The 24325-nt window shown below is 47.0% G+C and overlaps 8 protein-coding genes across 8 annotated transcripts; 5 read left to right on the plus strand and 3 right to left on the minus strand.

Annotated features, from left to right (window-relative positions):
- Positions 1-228: 228 nt before the first annotated feature.
- SERLADRAFT_475953 (uncharacterized protein) lies at positions 229-2043 on the minus strand (the record flags this gene model as incomplete). The annotated part of the gene is made up of 6 exons (XM_007322053.1): positions 229-528; positions 585-809; positions 886-1359; positions 1422-1552; positions 1608-1725; positions 1780-2043. 6 exons carry the CDS (start codon positions 1927-1929, stop codon positions 376-378), a joined length of 1251 nt encoding a protein of 416 aa, XP_007322115.1.
- Positions 2044-2156: 113 nt separating this feature from the next.
- SERLADRAFT_475955 (uncharacterized protein) lies at positions 2157-4010 on the plus strand (the record flags this gene model as incomplete). The annotated part of the gene is made up of 4 exons (XM_007322054.1): positions 2157-2463; positions 2516-2997; positions 3052-3324; positions 3376-4010. The coding sequence occupies 3 exons, from the start codon at positions 2569-2571 to the stop codon at positions 3952-3954; spliced, it is 1281 nt and encodes a 426-aa protein (XP_007322116.1).
- Positions 4011-4778: 768 nt separating this feature from the next.
- Positions 4779-6705, plus strand: SERLADRAFT_398549 (uncharacterized protein; the record flags this gene model as incomplete). The annotated part of the gene is made up of 10 exons (XM_007322055.1): positions 4779-5000; positions 5070-5153; positions 5210-5484; positions 5547-5621; positions 5688-5884; positions 5940-6030; positions 6083-6174; positions 6225-6319; positions 6377-6470; positions 6534-6705. 10 exons carry the CDS (start codon positions 4866-4868, stop codon positions 6647-6649), a joined length of 1254 nt encoding a protein of 417 aa, XP_007322117.1.
- Positions 6706-7339: 634 nt separating this feature from the next.
- SERLADRAFT_398553 (uncharacterized protein) lies at positions 7340-8830 on the plus strand (the record flags this gene model as incomplete). Its single annotated transcript, XM_007322056.1, has 3 exons — positions 7340-7568; positions 7622-8160; positions 8218-8830. 2 exons carry the CDS (start codon positions 7748-7750, stop codon positions 8594-8596), a joined length of 792 nt encoding a protein of 263 aa, XP_007322118.1.
- Positions 8831-11021: 2191 nt separating this feature from the next.
- On the plus strand, positions 11022-11904 carry SERLADRAFT_475966 (uncharacterized protein; the record flags this gene model as incomplete). The annotated part of the gene is made up of 2 exons (XM_007322057.1): positions 11022-11592; positions 11644-11904. One exon carries the CDS (start codon positions 11040-11042, stop codon positions 11361-11363), a length of 324 nt encoding a protein of 107 aa, XP_007322119.1.
- Positions 11905-13590: 1686 nt separating this feature from the next.
- On the minus strand, positions 13591-15283 carry SERLADRAFT_398559 (putative arginase; the record flags this gene model as incomplete). Its single annotated transcript, XM_007322058.1, has 10 exons — positions 13591-13732; positions 13788-13869; positions 13927-14013; positions 14065-14381; positions 14443-14516; positions 14565-14593; positions 14646-14903; positions 14976-14985; positions 15049-15068; positions 15123-15283. 10 exons carry the CDS (start codon positions 15168-15170, stop codon positions 13716-13718), a joined length of 942 nt encoding a protein of 313 aa, XP_007322120.1.
- Positions 15284-16148: 865 nt separating this feature from the next.
- SERLADRAFT_475977 (uncharacterized protein) lies at positions 16149-20119 on the plus strand (the record flags this gene model as incomplete). Its single annotated transcript, XM_007322059.1, has 22 exons — positions 16149-16269; positions 16351-16404; positions 16457-16516; positions 16567-16792; positions 16848-16993; positions 17048-17124; positions 17178-17190; positions 17246-17278; positions 17335-17408; positions 17473-17536; positions 17669-17755; positions 17815-17847; positions 17907-17982; positions 18038-18068; positions 18126-18180; positions 18239-18388; positions 18442-18595; positions 18655-19140; positions 19204-19521; positions 19575-19781; positions 19837-19876; positions 19927-20119. The coding sequence occupies 18 exons, from the start codon at positions 16210-16212 to the stop codon at positions 18759-18761; spliced, it is 1500 nt and encodes a 499-aa protein (XP_007322121.1).
- A 3819-nt stretch (positions 20120-23938) lies between these two features.
- Positions 23939-24302, minus strand: SERLADRAFT_475982 (uncharacterized protein; the record flags this gene model as incomplete). The annotated part of the gene is made up of 1 exon (XM_007322060.1): positions 23939-24302. The coding sequence occupies one exon, from the start codon at positions 24266-24268 to the stop codon at positions 24059-24061; it is 210 nt and encodes a 69-aa protein (XP_007322122.1).
- Positions 24303-24325: the final 23 nt, after the last annotated feature.

Below are 24325 nucleotides of genomic sequence, written 5' to 3' on the forward strand. Positions count from 1 at the left end.
AAGAAAACAAAAGGACGATAGCAGATTTGGCCACGGAACTGGCCGGGAAGATCAGGGTTTTTCAAATTGTCTCTTCATAGGCAGGTCAAGAGATCAAGAGACTTGTTTGGGTGACTTCTTCTACGAAGAAACATGTGGAGTGCTGGAAGGAAGGATATAAACAGGCTGTGGTTAACGTGAACCGCCTCATGGAGGCGGAATAACAGTCTTAGTGAAGTACTTAAGTGGTTACCCCTGATGTGACAAGGAGACCTAAATCAAATTATGCGACCACAGAAGTTATGGGGATCAGATGATGGTGATAGCGTAAAAATACAAGTAAGATCAATGTAGAGTCTGGACAATAAGATATGTGGCCTGTCACAGGCAAATCTACTAGTAATCAGGTCTCTTTTTTGGAAGCCGCAAGTCGTGCTGTCTGTGAACGGGCGGGCGCACAACATGGAGGCCGGGAACGGTATGCTGTTCTGGCAAGGGATTCTTTAGCCAAATCTGGTCGTGAGACGGTTCTCGAGGAATGTATGGAGCCTACATAATAACATCCATCAGTAAAACCGGAAATTCAGGACAAAGAATGCACATACAAGGTATTGCCGTCTGAACATGGTATCCCAGTTGATATTTCTAAGCCAGGCATGATTCATAATGTCCCATGCTCCATAAGTGCCGAGACGTTCTGCGGCTTCAAACGTCAGGAGCCCGGCGACCAGTGATTTGAGAGAGCCGCCGACGCGCAGGTGCCTGGGCCACTTGTATTTGCCGCTCTCTATTCTCTTGAAGATGCGAGTGTCAACTTTGGCATAGAACGGCTGCGGAAACAATGTGTAAAGGTCAGCGCTCAGTCATGTCCGCGATGCATCTAATCAACAGAAAAGGGGGACTTACCAATTTCTTTACGACCATCTCGTATAGTATAACACCACTTGCCCACCAATCAATACCTCGTCCAGTCATTGCTTGCCACTGGAGCACTTCTGGCGCCATGTAGACGGGTGTACCTATCATAGCCCATCCTGGCGACTCGTAGTCTTCTTCTTTAGCGTATCCAAAATCTGCTAACCGAAGATAGCCGTCTGAGCCCAGTAGTATGTTGCCTGGTTTCAGATCACGATGTACGATGCCATGATCGTGCAAGAAAGATAATCCGCAAACGATGTTGGCGTAATAGAAACGTGCGGTGGACGCATTGAACGGGCCTTGCTTGACAAGCAAGTCGTGGAAAGTTCCACAGGGGGTCAACTCTAGCGCGAGGTAGAGATTAAGTTCGTCGTGAAAAGTTGCGACGACTCCGCTAATCCAAGGACTCCAAGGAAGCTCTGAAAGGCGGCCTCTTTCGCTGTGGGTGTCTTCGGGGGATTGCTAAGTAAGATGCAATTGTTTAAAACGTTTGCGCGAGGATTCAATAAAATGGAACGACATACCCTGTCAAAATCACGCATACTCTCTTTCGTGAAAACCTTCACGGCGAATAGGGAGCCTGGTTTATCCAAGACGTTGGCTGGCTCCCGACGGCGTACGCGTGTCAGAAGGACACTACCGAAGGCTCCTTGACCTGTTAGAAAAGGTGGTTGAGAACCAAGCGTGATAATATGAGGTATGATGTATACCTAGTGTCGACAGACATTCCAAGTCTTTCAGAGATAACGGCGGGGGGCGTGGATCTATGAGATGAACTGGCGTTGCAGTGCCTGCACCTTGCAGCGAATTCAAATGATATTTAGCGCTCTGTTTTCCAAATGAGTTAGTTTCTGTGTTTCTGGAAATCTGGACATGCCTTACCTGAGCGTTTACACATCCTATGCCCTGGGACACCGGCTTATTGTGATTCTTTGGCTGACCTAGGCTAGCCTTCTTCGGATTGCGAGCGGGATGTTTAGTGATACTGGTTTTTTTGCCCTTTTTGCCAGAAGTTTGTGCAGGAGAACGCATGGTGGAGATGGATGAAGTAGAGGAGAAGGTTGGGGGAGAGGGTCAAGAAGGGTTTTCTGACCTCCGTGCTTGGACTGAGATCAATAAGATGTGGACGAGAGACGCTTTGACCCTGGTGGCTCAGCCATTGTTCTCTCATGGATGGCCAAAGCAGCGTCGGCGAGCCACTCAGCTCGCTTCAAGTTCCCTCCGCCAGACAGCAGCCGTGACACAGCCCCATGGTCCACACTGCAAGTCTTGTCTCTACACATGTCTGAGTCCTTGAGATAATTATTCCCTTAGAGCCCGGTACTTTCAGCAAATCCAACTCGTTCTATGTAATCAAATTAGCAGTCACCTATTTACCTCCACCACTCAGCTGGGTATCTTCACCTCCTCTTCGGATCTCTGGTAATCATCAAAGCGAACATCCACAGCATCTTGGCTCGAACTTGCAAGAGTGGATCATTTTATGGCTTAGCGAAGACACAGTGGTTAGAAACTGGAATAATAAGCGACAAAGCCAAAAGCTCGGGAAAGACAAGGTTCCATAATGTGGGTCAATGATTGATCTATAGATCTAAAGTTTTTAATCCGAGTCTGCCAGATTTGACTAGTTTGACTCCCCGACACGATCATCGTTGCCTTATATCAAACATTATGAAGGAACACCAAAGGCTTCATATCACGGATACTCGACCTGGAGACTGGAAATATGTTGCAGAAGGAGGGGCGACCATGGTTTTTTCATACACAGGTCCTCCAGGTATATTCAATAGGATGGTTTTGAGGCTGCGGAAGAGTACCGTACCGGACCTGCCACAACGGTCTCTGGACGACGTTGAGGAGCTTGATGATTTTATCATTTCCTTCCAAGAGAGGATCGTTGCGAGAGTGATTTCTGAAGAACATTTACCACGTCTGAAGACTGTTTTGTTGGATACGAACTGGCTTCAAAGCTTGTCAAATTTACGAAATATGGATCGACCTCCTGCAAGAAGACATAAGGACGGCCTTGATCTGACTAAAAGGAAAGGTATTCTCGCCACTGATCTAGTCGGAAATGTAGATTTGGCTATCGAGATTAAGGTAAGCATATCATTATTTTCCTGTACAATCACAGTCTCGTAACGTCTGGACTAGCCAAAATGGGCGTTTTTACCTTGCCCAGCGCATCTATCTTCCGCTACTATCACAATAAAGAGAACAACGTGTAGATTCTGCATGCACAACTACTTCAGAAGTACGAAAAATGTTGCCCCCATTTCTGCGTATTGCCCTCTGGATCTATATTCTGGCGAAGAGGATCGGATAACCAGGGCCATTCACGACCTTTGGGACGCTTGGATCAAAAGTGACGGCTCGCTGAATAACCTCCGAATCTTTGTCCACGGTAGTTTGCTTAAGCCATCGGATGTTCGTCTGAGCGTACTTTCTTTTTATTGTACTAAAGATGTGATTTTTCAGGCTGATTCATCTAGGATCCTTGCAGACGTTCTACATGTTTCAGAGTCTTATGCCAGTTCATCGCACCTAAGGGATGCATTCACATCCACTGTCCTCCGTATACTTCTCGACAGTGATATTCTACGCGTTCTTTCTCGACTACAACGGACTCTAGATCCCCTTGACATCGAAGGACTGTCGAAGCTATGGTTCCGCTCGAAGGCTGATCTGTCATTACCATCGAGTGTCCTCGCACCTGCTCTTGGTTTTGATACGGATGACCCCTCGTTAACTGAGTGGGAGGACTTTATCGATATCTATACATCCGTTTTCAAGACATGGAATCACTCGCTGCCCAATGTAGCGAACCTCAAGAGCTACTTGATGGCATATATGCTTTCTGCCACCTTCAAAGACTGCTCTATCGTTCTTCGACCCGATAAAAGTGGCACAACGTCAGCTTCAGTCACTGTGATTGACATGGATCCGAAGAGCATGATTCGGCTGGAGAAGTGGGAGAAACTAGATAAAAATATTACCGATTTTTATACACATGCAGCTGAGGCTAAAGTATGCCACGACAGATTTCTGGCTAGTTAGGTTACTCGCATACGTACTCTCATACTGCCTGGAATATATTTTCCGCTTCCTGTCATCTAAGGGCTTGTATTTGCGAAAACGATACGAGTTGACAACGGTATGGACCCAGAAACAGCTCTTGGTGCTGTTCAAAACAAGGATCAATTCACCAAAGCCAAGTGAGTTTTCCCCTGATATACCGACTCTGAATATTACGAGTTAGCGAATAGAACGTTCCTCGAAGACTGTAAAAGCAATGGTCACACTGTCGCTTTGGGAGGCATTGTCGACGAGGGCCAGAAAGGTAACTTCATTCCCATAACCATAATTGACACCGCCAGATAAGAGCGTGAGTACAAGAGCGCCATTGTGATTCGGAAGTACTGATGCTATCTACAGCAGTTGATCCCATCCTCTTCTGTTCGTTCTAAGACAAATGTTGGCCAGTTAACGTGGAAAATGATACCTCTGACTGACTTCTTCGAGATTTTCAGACCTGGCGGGTTCGATGTTAGAGCCGTTTCATTGTTGAACGGAAGCTTGAGACCTTCAAGTCACGGAGAACAGCGGTGCGAGACAAATTAAAAGTCTCCCGGGTAATCGCTCTGCATAGTATGGCGGGCGATGGGGTCTATGTCTGGCAAAATGGCTTTTGTGGAGTGTCTTGGGATCAACTGTGGTGGTGGACATTGGAGAGCTCAAGTTGAATAAAAGTAAAAGTCTCACACATTGCCTGACTGTGTTGCGATTCTATGAGACACAATATATATTCACATCAGCCACGTGAGCATATGTTCTGTTGCTTACATGTCTGTGCGCCAGAACTCACGATTATGTTCCGACCGTGACCAAACACCCATGGTGAGGTCTGTTCGTTTCCAACTTGAACCTACTATACTTGACCTCACACTACATCCCTTTAACCGAACTCAATGGTGTCGCTAGCTTTCTCTAAGTACTTTACAAGGACCTTCAAGCATATACGCCCCTCTACGCGTCTGCAAAGCCGTAGAAATGTTTCAACTTACAACGTTGAGGTAGCAGGATTGACCGAGGAGCAGGCTGAAGTACGTTCTTAGCCTGACACTCCCAACGCTGTAGAGAGCTCGCGTCTGAATTACACATGTCTGGTTTAGTTTCGAAATGCAGTGACAGAGTTCGCGCAGAGGGAGATTGCCCCAAGGGCCGCAGAGATTGATAGAAGCAATAATTTTCCTTCTGTGAGCACGCGTCTATTGGAAAATACTCTCGAAGTGTTTTCTGACATGTTGACCAGGATGTATGGGAGAAACTTGGAAACATGGGACTACTAGGTGTAACTGTCTCGTCGAAATACGGAGGTCTAGAGCTTGGTTATTTCCACCACACACTCGCTATGGAAGAATTATCGCGGGCGTCGGGTTCAGTAGCACTTTCGTATGGTGCCCACTCGAATTTGTGTGTGAACCAAATTCATCGTCATGGAACGGACGCGCAGAAGGAGAAATACCTGCCCGACCTTGTCTCAGGGAAGAAGGTTGGTAGTTTGGCTATGAGCGAGCCGGGAAGTGGGTCAGTCGGATGCTGGACATGGCATTATACGAATAATTGACCATACTGCGCATATATCCTAGGAGTGATGTTGTGAGCATGAAGTTGAAAGCAGACAAGATCGACGGAGGGTGGTTACTCAATGGCAACAAGTTCTGGTATGTAGCTTTCTTTCGCGAAATACACCCTGAAGCATCGACCCAAAACAATTATACATTATATAGGATCACCAATGGACCGACTGCCTCAACACTTGTCGTATATGCTAAAACTGCTCCTGAAAAGGGTTCCAAGGGCATCACAGCATTCATCATCGAGAATACTTACAGGGGTTTCTCAACCCACCAGAAATTAGACAAGTTCGGCATGAGAGGCAGCGACACTTGTGAACTGCTCTTTGAAAATTGCGAGGTCCCAGAAGGTCGGTCACTTATTTCTACGCCCAATTTTGCTCTCAGGCCTTCTTTTGCGTCTAGAAAATGTTCTTGGGCAGGTGAACAGGGGTGCCGCAGTCCTTATGTCTGGTCTTGACCTAGAGCGCCTCGTGCTGAGTGGAGGCCCCCTAGGGTCTGTGTATATCCTCCAATTGATTTTCGACATGTCGCTCATGCTTTCACAGCTTAATGCAAGCTGCTTTCGACTATGCCGTTGAGTACGTTCATGATAGGAAGCAGTTTGATGCTCCTATTGGTACATTTCAATTGATGCAAGGTTAGTGTTTTAGCGAAAATGAGTTCAATTCTCCTCATACAGGTTGTTAGGAAAAATCGCCGACATGTATACGAGTATTGGTGCCAGTCGATCTTATGTCTATGCTGTTGCGCGAGCATGTGACCAGGGCCATATTAGTCGCAGGGTGCGTATATGCGTCGTTGTTCAAGGCACGTTATAACTTGTTGATACCCTCATCTAGGACTGTGCTGGAGCTATTCTCTACTCGACTGAGAAAGCTGTAGAGGTTGCGCTTGAGGGAATGCAGTGTCTAGGCGGTAACGGCTATATCAACGGTAGGAAACTCCTTACGTTGCATTTTTCTTCTTTATATGAAACCTTCCTTCTGTTTATTGTAGAATATCCTATGGGGAGGATCCTTCGTGACTCGCGACTGTATACTGTTGGTGCTGGGACGCAAGAAATTAGGCGTATGCTTATCGGAAGAGAATTTAACGAACAATTTAAAGCTTAGGTAATTCAAATTATGTCTATAGAATATCTACTGAACATGTTATACGGACTGTGCCTTTGAGAGGGTGCACAGAGGTGAGTGCTTTCAAAACTCAATTTCATAACTTATGAAAGGAACCTCTTAGGTGCCGCCGATCAATTTCAACATTTATCGATCAAATGTATGCGAATTCGAGATTGACGAATGACCTATGAGCAAAGTAGTTGAGTTGATCGAAGGGGTATGATGCTCTTTGGCAATCTCGGGCCACTGGCAGGTGCTCACGGCCCGGGCTAGTGACCCGAGGGAATCGCAAAATTGACTGATGGGTGTGGCATCTAGCCCCAGCCCCAAGACGATCGCCCCTATGCAATAAGCATTTCCTTTTATCACTGATCGAACACAGTACTTGCCGTCATATCTCATAGGACAGTGGCCATGATCGAGAGACGCCACATTGCCCAGTGGCGCCAGAACCTCTGGGGTTTACAACGGCACGGAAGATCATTTCCACATCTATCTAGGTTGGTGAGACTGGACCGCCGCCGTTTGTAGGTCCGACTAATGGCCTGCTCTCAAATTTGTAAACGCTAACATTTGCAGCTTCCTGGTCACCTACCACCATACACGAGATACACGAGATCTTTTCCCCCTCCCTTCCTCCCTTAGCATGGCATCTTTTCCCTCTTCTTTAACGACAGTGCCTCTTTTACCACTCGAAGTGCCCAACCGTGACTACGAATATCCCCAAGTTACTGGGCACTGTCAGGATTTTTCTTCGGGCAGACACCTAGCAGCCCCAGAACGTTTTACTTTCGGAGTGCCGTCCACTTCATTGGTTGAAGAAGGCGCTGCTACCCCCTTTTTTGGGCGCATACCATCGGCCGCTCGCCAGCGAACATCGCACGCTTGTGAAAAATGTCGAGAAAGGAAAACTAAGGTAATGTGACAACCACTATCAAATGTCGACTTGTTTCTGACCCTAACACTTAGTGCTCTGGTGAGCGTCCCGTATGTCAGAGATGTGCTGCGCGTGCTCTCATATGCGAGTACTCGACTCTAAAGGAGGTTAGACGAACACGTTGTAGCCGAATGCGTCATGGAACCAATGTGACAGTCATGGATTTCAATTCTACGGAGGACGAGCAGAGGTCGGGGGAAAGGGAAGCAAAAACTACAACAATGTCCATAAAGCCTACCTACGTGGACGTCTCTGAAACACTACATGCAGGCCAGCATCATGGTGCTCAAGCCCAATTTTCGCAGTATTGTCCGGCTCTATCGTCGTCCACTTCTGCCAGTACCACAGGTGGTACATGGCAGTTCACCGAGCCTGAAACCCCTGTGACGAGTAGTGGTGGGAGGTTGATGCCATCTACTAGCGATGTTCAAGCTACCCCTCGTGCACTCGACGAGGGGTTCCTCACGTCATACGTATCCATGTTCGATCAATACATACAATGCCCTATCTTGGATTCCAATATAAACCCTGCACTCTGGTGCAGCGTTCGAAATGACGACTACGATTTTGTGTACGCAGTCTTATTATTTTCTCCTGTTGCTCATAATATTAACTTGTTTCCTTTCAGCTCAGAAGCCATGTCGTCCACATCTTCATCGGAGAGCTTATTAAATGCGTTCGACGATCTTCCGGAGACACTGTGGCCTACGAGCATGAGGAGCCAATCATTGAACTCCTCTTCTTGCAGTAGCGGCTCCTCAGCCTCAGCCGTCATGTCTCCTTCGCCAACTCTAACGAATCAATCTACGTCACTTGATAGGAGGCTTACTCCTCTTGGCTCGCCCTCATCTGAGAGCATTGGACAATTGGAGTTATTTTCCGATAATGGTGTCGACGAAGCTAGGTTCCTATCGGACGAAGGGAATCTCATGAGAGAATACTATGCAAGATTGCAACATAATGAAGATATGGGTTTACAGTCACTAAACGCTATAAAACTCGAGTAGATTTTTCATGAACGAGACGACTATGAAAACATTGGCGCTGGGACGAAGATACGACTACGGTATATACTGCATATTCCTTCATTACATACACTCTTGATGTTGGAGTACGCGAAACAACAAACGGAAAGGAGGTAATAGGACAAAAGCATAGGACATCAAAAACGTTTGAACATGGCATAATTTTTCAAAAGAAACCATAGTATTTTCCAAGCTGTGGGACAATGCTGCTATCATCTATTTTACGGAAGTTAAGCTATGGACGATGGAAGATACATATTTTTGTTCTTCTTCCCGATCGCGGTGACGATGGGGTAGAGGAAAGCCAAAGTAACCGTAGGTGTATTTTTCGAGTAGGAAAAGAAGGGTGGCGTGAAGTCAATACGGAATAGAACGACGGTGTACAGTCAATGTACACCACCATTCTATTCCGTATATGATCTTTGATTCGCGTTATCGATCTGAATATCTGGATTAAGACCCAATAAGATGTGTGTAGGTTCAATGATGACTGTGTGGCTATTATAAGGGAAATTCGACTCACGCAAGATTCATCCCTCGATGCTCGATGGTTCGCTTGCAATGGTATGGATATGAATGCCCTAAGCAAACAAAGATTAGAAACATACACACTAACAGCGCATTTCTGTCGGTTGCTGCAAGATACTAATTAATAATTGGATTTGAGGATCTGCAGAACGTCCATTTTCCCTTGCCTATATCGCAGGCGCGACACACACATCTACGAAGGAAGCGTCAATATCTCACCCAGCGTCTCGCCACCCGAGGGGAAGGTGTATGTAGCGCTCAACAAAAAGAAATTGCCTTGCCGGGCTCATGGTGTGCGCAAATATGAACAAACTTCTCACGCCTTGCATTGCCGAGTTACTTGCAGTCATGTGCCGCTCGCTACCGACCCTGTAATCTCAAACCTATCGTTTTGTGGTTATCTGTCGAAGGTTATAGGTTCGTCCAATACGCCTGCTCTATTACCTGTAGCTTATGAATGACCAGTGTAATCTCTATGATACAGAAGAAAAGACATTCTGATGGGCATTAGCGCAGAAAAAGAAACACCTGCCTGATCTTGTCTCAGGGAAGAATGTTGGTATTTTGGCTATGAGCTAGTCGGGAAGTGGGTCAGTCAGATGCTCAACATGACATTACACGAATAATTGACCATACCGCGCGCATATATTTCAGGAGTGACTGTGAGCATGAAGTTGAAAGCAGACAAGATCGACGGATAGTGGTTGTTCAATGGTAGTGAGTTCTGGTAGCCCTCCTTCGTGTAATACCGCTGAAGTATCCATGCAAAGCAATCATACTCTTATATCGGTCCGCCACTGGCAATGGACCGAATGCCTCGCCGCTTATTAAGATGTACCGTGATAGCAGCGTCCGATGAATTTGGTTCACACTTAAACTCGAATATACGGAAGCGCTACTGGACCTGACCTAGTGACTGTAAGGTGCAAGCAGCCAAGCTCTAAACCTCCATATTTCGACGAGGCGGTTACAGCTGGCAGTCCCATATTACCAAATTTCTCCCAAACATCCTAGCCAATATGTCAGAACGCACTTCGAGAGTCTCCAACAAATTCGTGCTCACAGTAAATCTGTTGCTTGTATTGATTTCTGCGGCCCTTGGAGTAATCTCCCTTTGCACAAACTCTGTCACCGCGTTTCGAAGCTGAACAAGACATTCAGTAACTCAAGGCGCGAGATCTCATATGCTGGGAATGCCAGACCAAGGATGTACTTCAACCTGCTCCTCGGTCAATCCAGCTACCTCGACGTTGAATGTTGAAATATTTCTATACCTTTGGAAACGTGTAGAGGGGCGCACAAGTTGAAGATCCTTGTCAAGTGCTTAGAGATTGTTAACAACGCCATTGAGGTTGAATGGGTCTACGTTCGGCGTCTCTATGTTGTATCGCAAATCGATGCTTCGCCTGGTATTCGGATGGAGAAGAAAAAGCACACAGCTCTCGATGCTCCTGGGCCCACTTTCCAGAGTGACGTTTACAACTCTTACGACTCTCCAAACATGTCAAAGACAATGCCGAAGCCATCCATCACGTCGACTGCCAACTCGTTCCTAGTTTCGCGACAAACGTATGATCAGGGTTAAACACGCACTGCTAGAGAGGTGGAGTCTCGAAGCATCTGCGTTCGTTGTAGACGCTGTAGCTCAAGGTAAAGTATAGATTAGAAGTGAACAGGTCTCACCCGTACAATTTTTCTGGAGGTAAACAAGCCGTAAGCTTAACGTTGAGTTTACCGTACTCATAGCCTCCGTCTTTCAGATGAACTGTCCCTCACTCGCAACCTTGCGCTCTGACCGTATCGCTTTCTTCCACATGTACACCAGTGAAAGAACCCACAAGAGCGGGGTCACTCTCTCACTTTGGGCCGCAACCTTGCTAGGCCTCGATTCTCAGGCATGTCATTCTTGTCTATCGCCGTCATCGCGAAAGGTTATTTCGATTCTACTTTCAGTTACTTAGAGTATCCAGCTTATAAAAGGCCACATTCTTACCCCCATCCCCTACTGCTCGCGGCAGCATACTCGCTCTCGATCGTCTACCGAAATCATGCCATGACGAGACTCCCTATGGTGTTTACTATCCTCAATCTGGTATCAGCACTGATTCTCAACTACATGGTGCTACTCGTTCATGTAGTGGCTCCATGGTCGTCCCAGGACCTGTCCTCGAATCATTGGACGGCAGAGGGATGTCAACTCAAGATACCGTCAATGCAATAGCTCGCAAGCAACGACTTACGCATAGTCCAGCATTGATTGTTCCGCTCAAGAATCGTCAACTATATTCGCTGTGGCATCGAAATACGAATGCAACTATTGTGGCAAAGGCTTAGTCGACTCAGCAGTTTGAGAATCAGTCTTTCGGTAATTTCTCAGCTTGCTCATCTAACCCATACGACTTTCTTGCAACCTTGTCCAGATACATCTCAGTAGCCATGCGGGTGAAAACGTGAGTCTATGCCTATTTGCACTCCGTCTTCAATAACGCGTTAATTTGCAGGAGCTTTCCTGTGCACCTCCTAAGTTTGTGGACGCGGTTTCAGTATCTCGAGCAACATGTGCAGGTTCGTGCCTCTGGACCGCTGCCAGAAGAGCGACTAACATTCAAGGGAAAAAGAAAGTGTGCTTTGGTACAACTCTAACTCACATGTCACCGACTTGTCAGACTAACCATGATAATCATCCCTCGAAAAGCTAGGAAGATATCAGCCGACGCTGGATAACAAAACATGTGCATTAAAGAACAGCAAGACATCATAACAAATTAAGTATAATGTGTAATTATTTAAAATAAATTAAACGTGAATATGAATTAGAATGGCGGTGTACACTGTGTGATCAATTCGTAAGTGTGCACACAGAGAAAAAGAGAGCTGGAAGAAATACCTGAATGCACCGGTAGCACAAATTAACTACTGGAAAGTAATGTACCCTACGCAAAATCGGGGTACTCCAACTCCCCAGAACTGGACTGTCCCTCTATATCCGTCTCCGAATTGGAAACGGCGGGGGCGGCAATGGGCGTTCCTGGTTGCCCGGCGGCTGGGGGTGATGTAGTGCTGTATGGGTGGTCCAAAGAAACCATACTATCCACTATATATCCCCCGGCCGCACCTAATGTCCGCGAGCATCTTTTGAGATGCTTCGCCCGGGCATCTGGCCTGGAGGCCTCCTGGCTGAAATTTTGAAAAAAGGTTAGTTAATAAACTATAAGCACAAAATAAGAGAGAGAAAGAGACTTACACTGTACCACACTTTGGGCACAAGTATGGCCTGAACTTGCTGTGCCCTTTGCTGGTGAGGTGGCGGGCCAGGCCACCTCTGAGCACCGTCTTGCCGCACTCCGGGCACTGCACCCTGTGCTTTGGCCTGACAGCTGGATTCTGAAAGGATGTCAGCAGATGGGATTAATATAATTTGAGATATGCAAACTTACCAGCTGCATAATGGTCCCTCGGCGCGCAGAGCGCCGGGTCCCACTAGTGGTTGCTGCCGCCGCGGATGGGCCACTGGGTGGCGGCAGCAAGGGGGGTGGGCTTGGTGGCCCAGCCACCTGCGGAGGAGGTCCTAATGCCCCGGCCAAAGAGCTCCAGGAGCTCTGGGCCGGGTGCACCGCAGTGGGGTGGCTTTGGCCACTGGATTCCGCCGGCATAGTGTGCTCCCATGGCGGTGGGATTGAGGGGCACATATGCGGCGGCTTCTTTGGAGGTGTCCAGCGGTGGGCAAACGGCGAAACCTCATTAGAGGCCTGCGAAACGAACGGTGTGGTTAATTCTTGGGGAACTCCGTAATGAGTAGGGGAGTTGTGATGAGCAGGAAAGGGTGGGTGGGCTGATGGAACGACAGAGGACGGTGCAGGAGAGGTTATATAGGGCGCGGTAGCCACAGGTTGTTCGGTATACATGTATCTAAAGGGGTTAAATTCAGCAGAATGGGAGAGGCGAGCTCTTTGATCCATGTTTGTGAGTTGAAGTAAAAAGCGATTAGCGAAACGTGTGGCGTATTGTGCTAGATAAAAGTGGCTCAAGGGAGCAGAAATTCAAAAGGCAAAGAAAATCAAGGTCAAAGGCAAGGTCCGTTTGCAGATTATTCTTTGGGACACGAAGGCGCTGGTTTTTGGGAGTGTTTGAGTGGAGCGATGGGCCACGTTCACCTGGTTAAAGCGATGTTTTGTTTGACAGTTTTTTTGAACGTCTTCATCCAGAAATAGAAATCCGCGAAAGTAATGTCCACAACGTGTGGACACATAATTTCTGACCGCTACATGCATCGAAAATCCACATCTCCAGCCAGTAATTTTCCCTCGAAATACCGAGTACATCTGCAGGCTGCTGTATACCAATTTTCGCCAGGTCTTTTGACGTCGTTATCGAACTTCGCGACGTTGCACAATGGCGTCTCCCAGTGTCGTCCACCTTTTGTGGAGTTTGAAAACCATTTTCTATTTGCCTCGCTCAAAAGCACCTTTATACATCAGATCGTTCCTATTGACACAGTAAAGAGAAGAAAGCATGCCTAAATGACTACAGATCTTTATCAACTTGCGATTACAATGGAATTACTATTCGGGCGTCAAAGCAAGGTCTCCCCTGGAAAGAACGGTGAGTGGAACGCTTTGGAGACATCGACGGATGCAACACTAACCAAGAGCTGATCTCACAAGCGAACAGCCTACTGCAACAGTCTGGCAAACACTCTCAGCATCATCGATAGACGGATTCACCTCCTATACAACGATCATCAGCAATCCTTCTACGAACGCCACTGCCACTCATCCACCTACCATCAAGTCTAGAGCTACTAGAAGACCTGTTTCATGGATTGCTTCGCAGATATAGTGGCCTTCTCTAAAGGTAAGTCCTCCTCGCACCTAGCTGCCAGTCAGACCAGGCTCTAACTTACACATCCTAATTCTACTTACGGGGGTACCGGTGGACGGCGCCACTGATGGGTCTAAAGCATCTATATCGAAACTCAGGTGAATAGGTAAGTCTCGCTTTGGGTTGACATGATCAAGAGCCATCTCGACGACCTTCCCTATACCGTACTTGTCGACCTCATGCATGCTGAAAGCTTTGATGTTATGTTCTTTCAGTAAACGCTTTTCACCCGAATCGAGATCTCGGAGTCCTATGTATACAAGCCGCTCGGGTTTCAAAGCAGCTTTGACCCAAGAGAACTCAGGGACCTTGCTCCCAATACCCAGCAAGAAGGATACGGGCATGCCATGTATGTTTCCTGGTTATATGCTTTTGTATCAGAGTATTTCTCATCGATATTATAGTTTTAGGTGACGTACCACTGTCCGTGGTTTCGACTGTATTGATATCAGCGTGGGCGTCTATCCAAATGACACAAGCGTCGGGGTATGTACTGAGATCATGGTGAGCCAGTCGCTATATGCTAATTGTTTAGCCTTACTCTAATGTCCCGGAGATTGTTCCCATTGCCTGATCTGAACTTAGAACAAGTCTCGATGACAACGACCAAAACTCAACTCACCAGAGAGTGATCTCCTCCCAAAGTGACCGGAAGTTGGCCATTCTTGGCATGACCTCCCACAACACGGGCGACAGACTCGGCAACTTTGGAGACCAGTCTGGGGTTCTTGAGTTTGCCGATTGGAGGATCATCAGCGGTATGGATATCTTCAAATTGATGATGGCCGTCGAAAGCGACTTTCCAGCCAATTTCTTCGAGTTGACCGACGATTCCGGCTTCCGCGAGATGAATAGGACCATTGTCGACACCTAACTTGGCCTGAAAAGCGACTATCAACACCGGTACCAATAGTTTCGCGTGTGCGCCTGGACAAGACGGCTGCTGACTTACCTGGCCGCCTCTGGACACCCGCAAAGTTGCCGATGAGTTCGTCAGGTGAACCGGTGGTTGAAAAGCGACCTACCTGAACGGACATCCCACGATCTAAGCAACGTGTCAACGCCAGGCGACGAACAAAACGTAAAACGGGCTACTTACAGCAACCGTCTTTGGGTTGGGCAGGAATTTGTTAGCTGGAGAAGACATGGGGAACAGCGACAACAAGGTATATTATCCTGGGTCAAGTGTAGATGGGTAATGTCAGTGTCTTTATATACAGGTCCCGCCCATATACTGATAGTCAGAGTCCAAGATCCGTCTGGTGGCGTACGCTCTCGCGCCAGTGTGGTGAACCTAGATCCCGCCCGGTCACTGCCGCGAACGAATGCGCCTATCCATGTGCTGGCGACCGACCCCACTCCCACACGCACTCCTCCCCCGAGCTCTCATTCCTGGCAATTATAGCCGTTGCCAGTGGATGCGGTCTTCTATCTGCATACGGGTGTCCAGGAGGAAGTCAGGTCTTATCGTTGGTTACAGATAGTGCCGTTACAGGCCCCCTCCGATGTCGTCTTTTCCAGAAACCACTCGGTAAAGGCTGAACGAACAGCAGAACATTGTCCGTGCAATATCCGTGAGTTTGCATCTTATCGGTCACTTGACGGACGCGCGATATTAATCAAGCCCTTGACAGAACGTCAATCAAACGAGCTTCTGTACTCTTCATTGTGATTTGTCTGGGAGTTACACTTGTAGCTGGCAGGCCTTTGATACAGTACCATCTTTGACTGAGACTCGAGCACACAAGACCCCCTTTTCAGACGGCTTTCCTCCCTTGTCTTCAGCCTCAGGAATTAATCTTTCTCCGTTGATGTCAAAATCACGATCTTGTCTTAATCTGATTGTTCTGATGAAGCTTGTGCCTTTGTCACATGAAAACGGCAATAATACTACTGCCTCGAGGCCAGCAGAACGACCAGTGGCCTAATTGCAGCATAGCGTGATCAGTTTTTAAAAAAAGCTGTCATGACCAAAGATATGCGACAATTACCTCCTTAGAGAGACGTTATATGTTTCCACCGGCCGTATTCGTATCAAAAGCGATGCGGAGCGTTGAATGATATGGGTCGCAAGTAACCGCGTAGACATATAAATAATACCTCATTGATCGATGCAAGCCCCTTCGCTCCAATTGCAATCTATACCCTCAGCCCCAACCCTCAAATAGCGGAAACATAAGTTTTTAATGTCAAGAACACCCAGTGCTTATCCTTCACGCGCTGGTACACCCAGCTTAAAAGACTTAGTATGTCCATTCCAGCACCCCATCATCGTAGAGTAAATGGTTCACCTTCACCTTCCCACCTTGCACTCTGTTACTCACCAGGTTCAAGGCGTCATGCGTCACTTTAAGCACGAAAAAGAGTCTGAGGCTCACCAGGTATCGTATTCTCCCCATATCCAAAGACAAACGCTCACCCATTAACCCCTAGATCTTCCGTCAACAAGCTGGTCATCAGCCCAAAGGAATTCTTCCAGAAACAATCAACCCTGTATGTCTCTTTATCGCATCTATAAAGCTGTTTAATAATGCAGATCATAGGATGAGGAAACGGTGCCAGGGATCGAACACCCTGGAAGCACAGGTGTTATCTATTGCTCCGATCGTGCGATGGCAAATGGCTTCAGCTACGCCAACTCACACGAATGGGCCAACCTCGGCCAAGGCGCTCCTGAAGTAGGACCCCTCCCAAATGCCCCCCCACGACCCACCTCCATTCCCATGCCGGTTGACTCTTTGGAGTACGCTCCCACCACAGGTGTCAAAGGTTTGTCATATTCCCCTCAGATCCTGCCATCACCGCTCATAATCCAAAATCAAAGCTCTCCGTGAGGCCGTCGCACACCTTTACAACCACACTTATCGCAAAGGAAAGGAGAGTCAGTACACGTATGAGAATGTCTGCATTGTTCCAGGAGGACGTGCCGGGCTCTCTCGTGTAGCTGCCGTTATCGGAGACGTTTACTGCGTGAGCTGTTTCTCAGAGCGCAGAGTCGGCGTATATTGACCCCTATTTTTCAAGTCTTACCAAATTCCCGATTATACCGCCTATGATCAGGTCTTGAGTGCTTTCAAGCGTCTGGTTCCGGTCCCCACTGCGTGAGTAGTTGATTGATCTCCACATAAATTTCATTCTTATCAAATTTCGCTAGCTTGGAGCCTGAGGTATGGTTCAGATGCTTCGCAGTCTTGCTACATATGCTTACAAGAAGAACTCTAGACCAAGTATAAGTTGGATATTAAACAGACCAAAGTATGTTTACGATTTACAACTAGTCTCACTTCTATTCATCAAATTCCATTTTCTAGAAAGACATCCAAACCCAAGGTCTGGCGGTCATCATCGCTTCAAACCCTCGAAACCCAACAGGTCAAGTCATTGCGTGTGTATCGGCTTCATCATATACCTTAAAGCAGATTATCTGATGGGTCATTATTGTTATACAGAGGAAAAGATCTCAAAGAACTCGTCTCCCTCAGCAGAGAAAGCACCACTCTTATCTTAGATGAGGTTAGCCAACTTCCGCTTCTGATGCACTATGCACGGATCAACTGATGGCTTTACCACCCTTCTTCATCCTCCAAATTTATCAACGCATCTTTTTTTTTCACCTGTCAAACCCAACTCATAACGTCAAAATAGTTCTATTCTTGGTACATGTACCCTGAAAAGGAGGCGGACTTTGGCAAGTCCGTATCTTCTGCCGAGTATATTGAAGACGTGAACCAGGTATGCTCTTCTTGTGCTACTTTGGATTATCATTTATATTGACCTATCCAATGGCGTAGGACTCTGTTATCATCATCGATGGTCTCACCAAGGTCCGTATATCGGACGAGTTCATAAGGCCCTAACGCCCAATTTGGCATGCCCTCTATAGAACTGGCGCCTTCCTGGTTGGCGTGTATGCTGGGTTATTGGACCCAAAAACTTGGTAACGGCTCTCTCCCAGTCTGGTATGTCACACATATCATTGAGGCACGACAGTACCATTGACTCTTACTTACGTAGGCTCTTTCTTGGATGGTGGTGCCAACCACCCGTAAGTGTCTATGTCACAAGGTGAAATTGTTTGATATACTGAAGCCTCCTTTGACAGCATGCAGCTCGCTGCCATCGAGCTTCTCGAGCCTAGCCGAGTAGCAGTGGAGAAGGTACCCATCCCGTATATCGCACGATGTTCAATTCATAACCTCTTTTAAAATTGTTTAGATCGCTCTTCAGCGACATTTCAAAGTTAAACGTGACCATATCCTCAAGCGTCTCCACGACCTTCACCTTGATGTAGACATACCGCCCATGGCCACGTTCTACATCTGGCTTAACCTAGAGAAGCTTCCAGCGCCTTTGAACAACGGCCTAGTACGTATTTTAATCTTCCATACCACTAGAAGCTTATAACTCTGGGATTCCAGACGTTCTTCGAAGAGCTCTTGAAAGAGCAAACTATTGTTATTCCTGGTATCTTCTTTGATATCAACCCTTCTCACCGCAGGAACTTGTTCAACTCCCCTTGTCACCACTTCGTGCGCCTGTCCTTCGGACCTCCCATTGAAGATCTGGACAAGGGTATGTTCTTTTCTGACGATCCAATCCCGATGTCTGCTCACTTTGGCCATTCTCTTCAGGTATTGACGCAATCGCGAGAGTGCTCCAAAGAGCACGTAAGGAAGGCACGCGCCATTTAGGCCACAGCTATAAGAAGAGCTTGGACTCCACCGGCGAAACTATATAGACAATGTATAAAGATTTTAGTGTGCATAAATAAATGTAACATAGACCCGTGATATATAGTACATCGAGATGATACCTTCTACTATGTGTACTTTTGTGCAATCAACCAATATATGGTGTTAAAGAGGTTTCCTGATGATGACCACTGAGTTTTACAATGTGCTGCTCTGCGAGATAAGCCATGAACAAGGCCAGTATGTCGGTGATGTATAAAGTACTCGTGCAAGAGGGAGCATGCAAGTTGTGTTCATAGAGAAGGATCAAAGGGTGCAAACACAGTTTTGAAAGCTTGAGCATCAGCTTTATCGTCTTCCTCAGGTAGCATACAAGCCTTCCAGTCAAAGCGATCGGGAATCCCAAGGACCGATACTAGTACCTGCCTATACGAAGCTCGTCAGCCAGTGAAACAGCGACGAATGCATGCCTCATCGAAATTCGCTCACCTCCCAAACTGAATACTAAATGGTACACCATCCTTCATGAGATGTACCATTTTTCGCCCATCTGGCAAATCCACACGGAAATAGCTTCGCGTGCCTCCTGTACATGCATTCAATGCACCCTCCGCATCCCCTTCGAAATCGATCCCCGTAGCACGACCCTCGTTCAAAAACGCTTCTTCCACTTTATCTTTCAGTCTGAGAGGGACGGGTACAGCTTGTACATGTGCATGTCCGCCCTTAGTACTCAGTCGTCCGACCTCAAAGAAGACGGCCGCACAGCTGTGTTTGGCAAACAACCCGCGAAGAGCAGTCTTGTATCTAATAGAATTTTTAATACGGGGCAATGTTTCGTTAAATAAAAGACAACATACTTTTCAGTTTCTTCAATAATGGGAGGTGCTATGTCCGCTGGCATGGTAGTATACGTGGGGTGGTGTGTAATGGGAACGATGAGAACATGGCCCCCTCCAGGTATCGTCGGTAAACTAGGATGCTCTGAGGCCGTCTTTGTAGGGACAATTTGACCTTTTGGTAGTGTCAAATAACATTCAGACCCGATAGAAACGATGAGGTGTTTCCTGGACAGAAAAAAATCAATGACCATTTACACTAGCATGAAAGACCCGGACATACGCAATATCCGGATTCGATAAACAGAACCAACATTCCCCAGCTATAAAATGACAATCAATACGACACAAAAGTAAGCATTACAGAACTTACGCCCGATCTCCTTGGGAGGGGCCCGTCGACCGCGACTACCACCCTGTGATGGTTGCTGATTTGCAACGGGACAGTCTTGTATAAAGTGGGCTCCGCTACCGCATGCGCGGCAAACATAACCTTCACGAGGTTTGCGACCACCTGTATCTCCAACAGCATTACGAGTGGGACAATCACGGACAAGGTGACCAGGCTGCCACAAATTCAGGAAGATCGTTTAAGTGTAAAAAAAATTGACATACTGTATTGCATATTTTGCACACATAGCCTTCTGGTGGTTTCGATCTCTCAGGACAGTCATTGATAAAGTGCTGAGACAGGCGGGTTTTAAAAGATATTGATAGTAAAATAATGCGCGCCTACCTCAGTAGAATCACAGCTACGACATTTGTAACCAGGAGGAGGCTTTCCCGTTTCTGCAGGTGCAGTGTCCCCTAGGATTCATAATTCATAATTGCTGGCTATGATGCGCTACTTTAGACGTACCTATGCGACTACGCTTCTGGCGTACGTCGCCCCAGATAAAGTTTGTGCCTTCATCTTGCCCATGCGAACGTTTCGGCGGCCTATAACCTACTTCTGTAAAAGGGTTCTTTGTTGCATTCGTGGGTCGAGATGGGGGCGCCGATGAAGGTGCGATAGAGAAAGCATAGAACCACTGGGATGCTTAGGTAAATAAATTAAGCGCATGAGAAATAGATAATAACTACTCGTTGTTTCTTTCCTTCGCTAGGTTCACCTCCAAATGCTCCTAAACTTACAAAACGGCTAACCCGACCTGATTCGTCATCCCAAACAAATGGCTCTCTTTCCCAGAATTTGGGAGGCTGACCACCAGCCGCGGCTAAATGGTACCTTGGTTTGATTTTACGAGTGACATCATCCAAAGGCTGCGCCCCACTCGAAGCAAGGTCCGGGGAAGGCAAAGGGGCAGATGTAAGTTGAGTTATACAAGATGGCCATACATTGCTAATAAGGACATCGATTAGTTGAGATGAGGATGCAGTATCTTTAATGGCTGATAGAGAGCTGTAATTTTGGTTTTTCGAGGACTTGATAAGGGTGTTGGATAATAAGCGTTCGACGGTGTGAGTGCTGAAAAAGGGAGAAGCAAATCCCTGGGATATGATGAATATGACGCATATATGCATATATGCATCAAGGTCAAGCTTACAGGTGGCGTTTCAGCTGAGGCATAGACTTCTCTGTTAAATATCCCGCCCAGACAAGCGATTCGAAGACCATGAGCGGTAGTCATAACCCCCGACTTGTCTAGAGACCGTCAAGACATATTCGCATAATATTGAACATTTAGTGCTTACTTAAAAGAAATAGATCTTGACATAGCTCTCCGCCTGTCTTTGCATATTTCTCTATGATAGCCTCGGGTAAGGGGTTGTCACCTTGCATGATGTAACATTTGAGAGGAACTTCCGAGTGAATGTCATATCACGAGTCAGTTGCGGTATCTGAACAGCATATAATCAGCTAACCTTCTAATTTCCCGCTCATCAATTGTGATATATCGTCCTCTCCACTCTGTACCCCATCCTTCTGGTCTAAAGGGCCGAAAAAATCTCCAATGCAGAGAGCAAAGTCAAACTTGCCATGTTTCGCGTCAATGGCCTTGATCTTTGTAAATATATCGCGTATTGAGCCACATGCGGAGCCAACTGTCAAGCTATTTTAATGTCCAATAATGGTGATGAGCGTTGTGAAAAGGAAGCAAAACATAAGTCCTTACATTTTCACCGGCGAGGAGTTCGTGGTAGTGGACGCCATTCAAGGACGGCAATTACCGAGGGAGGGTTATCATAAATGGCAATAGCCGACGCACCAGATGCCGTAACTCTATGCGCCCCTCGTCAGTACGCGCATCTTCGAGCCTCAAAACCTTCGTTGGCACGACTAGGTAAGTAAGCTACTATGATTGCAATTCATGTTCAAAACACGCATATGTTAGGCTCAGCATCATTTTAATGTATAGTTATATAATTATCGGGTTTCACCTTCGCTTGTAAAGACCACCGCCAATAACCCAATAGGACTTCAAGCTGGGGCATATTAAAAGCCAGGAATGAGCTGTACGATACGAAAGCTAATTCTATCATGGAACCTCTTGACAACTACAGGTCCCCCGGAGCCTAAGTGGCTCCCAGACTTCTATTTCCAATTAACGCGGGCATTGTGTCCAAGTCTTCTGTCTGTCTCCATCAAACACAAAAGATATATTTTCTGTTCAAAAAAAGCCCCAGCTACGAGGAGAAAAACTACGTTGTTAGGCATGAAGTGCGTTTGTCTTTTCAACCCACTTCGGAAATCCCCTTAGAAAGAAGGAATGAAGGCCGAAAAGAACCCTGACAATTAAAGCGAAATAGGAGAGCCCTCGGAGTTGGTCGAACGCGTATACCTCACGAGCAGCAGCGTGGCGTCGTCGCTGATATGAAGTGCATTTATCCATGTAAATTTGGTGGCGAGTACCTCCGGCCGGGCTGTACCTTGTCTTGATATGTTAACACATGTAACAAGACAAATGGCGCAAGGACCCGTCACAAATTTTGGCTCCCTACGTCCGAAGTATCGTACATAATCGTTGCGAGTCCCCCTTCGGCTTACTCCCCAGTGCTTAGTTCTGTTCGGTCGCAATGCCGTGAAGAACGAGAGGCTCACTAACGCGGGGGCACATTATGAATGCATTACTCGACTCAGTGCGCAGCTTCCATGTCCTGCACCGACACAGTCTAACCTGTCTCCAACTTCATTCCACTGGGTTCCTGGTACGGTATGTGTTGTACTCTGTCACTAGGCCCAGTGCAGCCAGTAGAAATTATTTTACCTGCCTTATGCATGATTTTAAATGCAGATGCATCACCCTTGTTATGCACTGACAACTCCAATCAGCTGTGACCCTCTAAATGGGCGCTCAGCGTTCCGCTACCAAATTTAACTGTATGGCTTAACTTGATTCCAACCATGCAACAAACGCCTTGTATTTTGACACAGCGTTGGTAAATCTCGACGGTCAGACCATAGCCTATCTGCACATGTGCAAGATTTGATCGAGTTTATCTATAGGCACGATACCATTTCCAGGTTCTACTACAGGAGGTTTCACCTGCGAAGGAAAGCACGGACCAGCTTGACTGATTCAAGTTGGGTTTTACTTAGGTTCACGTGTACGAGAATACTCTCTCAGGATATGAAACTCGCGTGCCGATCATCTCACGTAGTTGAGGGCCTGATCGGCCCAAATCTCGCTTGCTCCCAACTCAACTTAGTAACTTACCCAGTGCTCAGTTCGATGGTGGTATCAAGGAGAACAACGATCGCATGCGACTTACGCAGGGACAGGACTATAGCCTCTGGACATAGATGCGAGCAACATGTCATCCCCGATATCAGTTGGTCACCCTACTTGTTTATTCCTAGCACAATAGTAATGGGGTAAGATAGCGGTAAGATTCACAACTGGAGCTGCCCATAGTAGATAACCAATGATCTGACTCCAGCTCAGCAGTATTACGAATGATGGACTATTCTCGTTGCGACGCGCCAGTGCCGGTGCCAGCGGCCTGACCATGGGTACTCACTTATGTGAAATAGTACCAATTCAATAGGCCATACAAAACGTCGAGATCCTCATGCTATCTGAAGGCGTGTATGATCCGGCAGCGTTCTCTGATTTGACAAGTAGGGGAAAGGTCGGAGGTAGAGGGCTGATGAAGTTGTCGTCAATCTATGGACACGGCCTTTAGACAACAAGACGAGAATAAGAAAATAAGGACGTGCCAGTGGTATGGGATAATTCTACTTACTACCTTGGGTACGTCACAATTAATCAGGAACCGGAGTATGCACACGAGAGCGTTGTCAACTCGGACTGACGTGACCGGAGGATTCCCTGTTGGATCTGGCAATCAATCCATTCGACTGGATAATTAAGTACTAAAGTTAACCCGAGGGGGGAGCAAATCGGAGGAACGAGACGTATCCAGTGGTACGGTAAGGGTTTAGCTATCCAAAGGTGGGTGGCATGTGCACGAAGACCAAGGGCCTTTGATGAATTCAAGGCGACGGCCAAGGTACGAAAATAAAACAACAATACAAGAGAACTCACACCCCATAGCTACATTCACACCGATACTGTGGGTCTTTGAGGCACGTCGTCGTGCCTATCTGGATCTATAGTTGAGGCCTTGAGGGACGCAAAGGCAGTGCGGAGAGAAGCTTGACATGACCCAAGATAGCAAATGGCAGAAGTGCATGGGGATCGATAGGTACAGATGGAAAAGAATATAAGGAAATATGTCGGCGAGAGAGGTGGCAGAGCGCCAAGTGACATATTGGGAACAAAGACGTGGGTAAAGATGGCAATCCCGTCCTGGCGGTATGCCTTCAA

This window comes from Serpula lacrymans (assembly GCF_000218685.1).
Source record: "Serpula lacrymans var. lacrymans S7.9 unplaced genomic scaffold SERLAscaffold_12, whole genome shotgun sequence".
NCBI classification, from domain to species: domain Eukaryota; kingdom Fungi; phylum Basidiomycota; class Agaricomycetes; order Boletales; family Serpulaceae; genus Serpula; species Serpula lacrymans.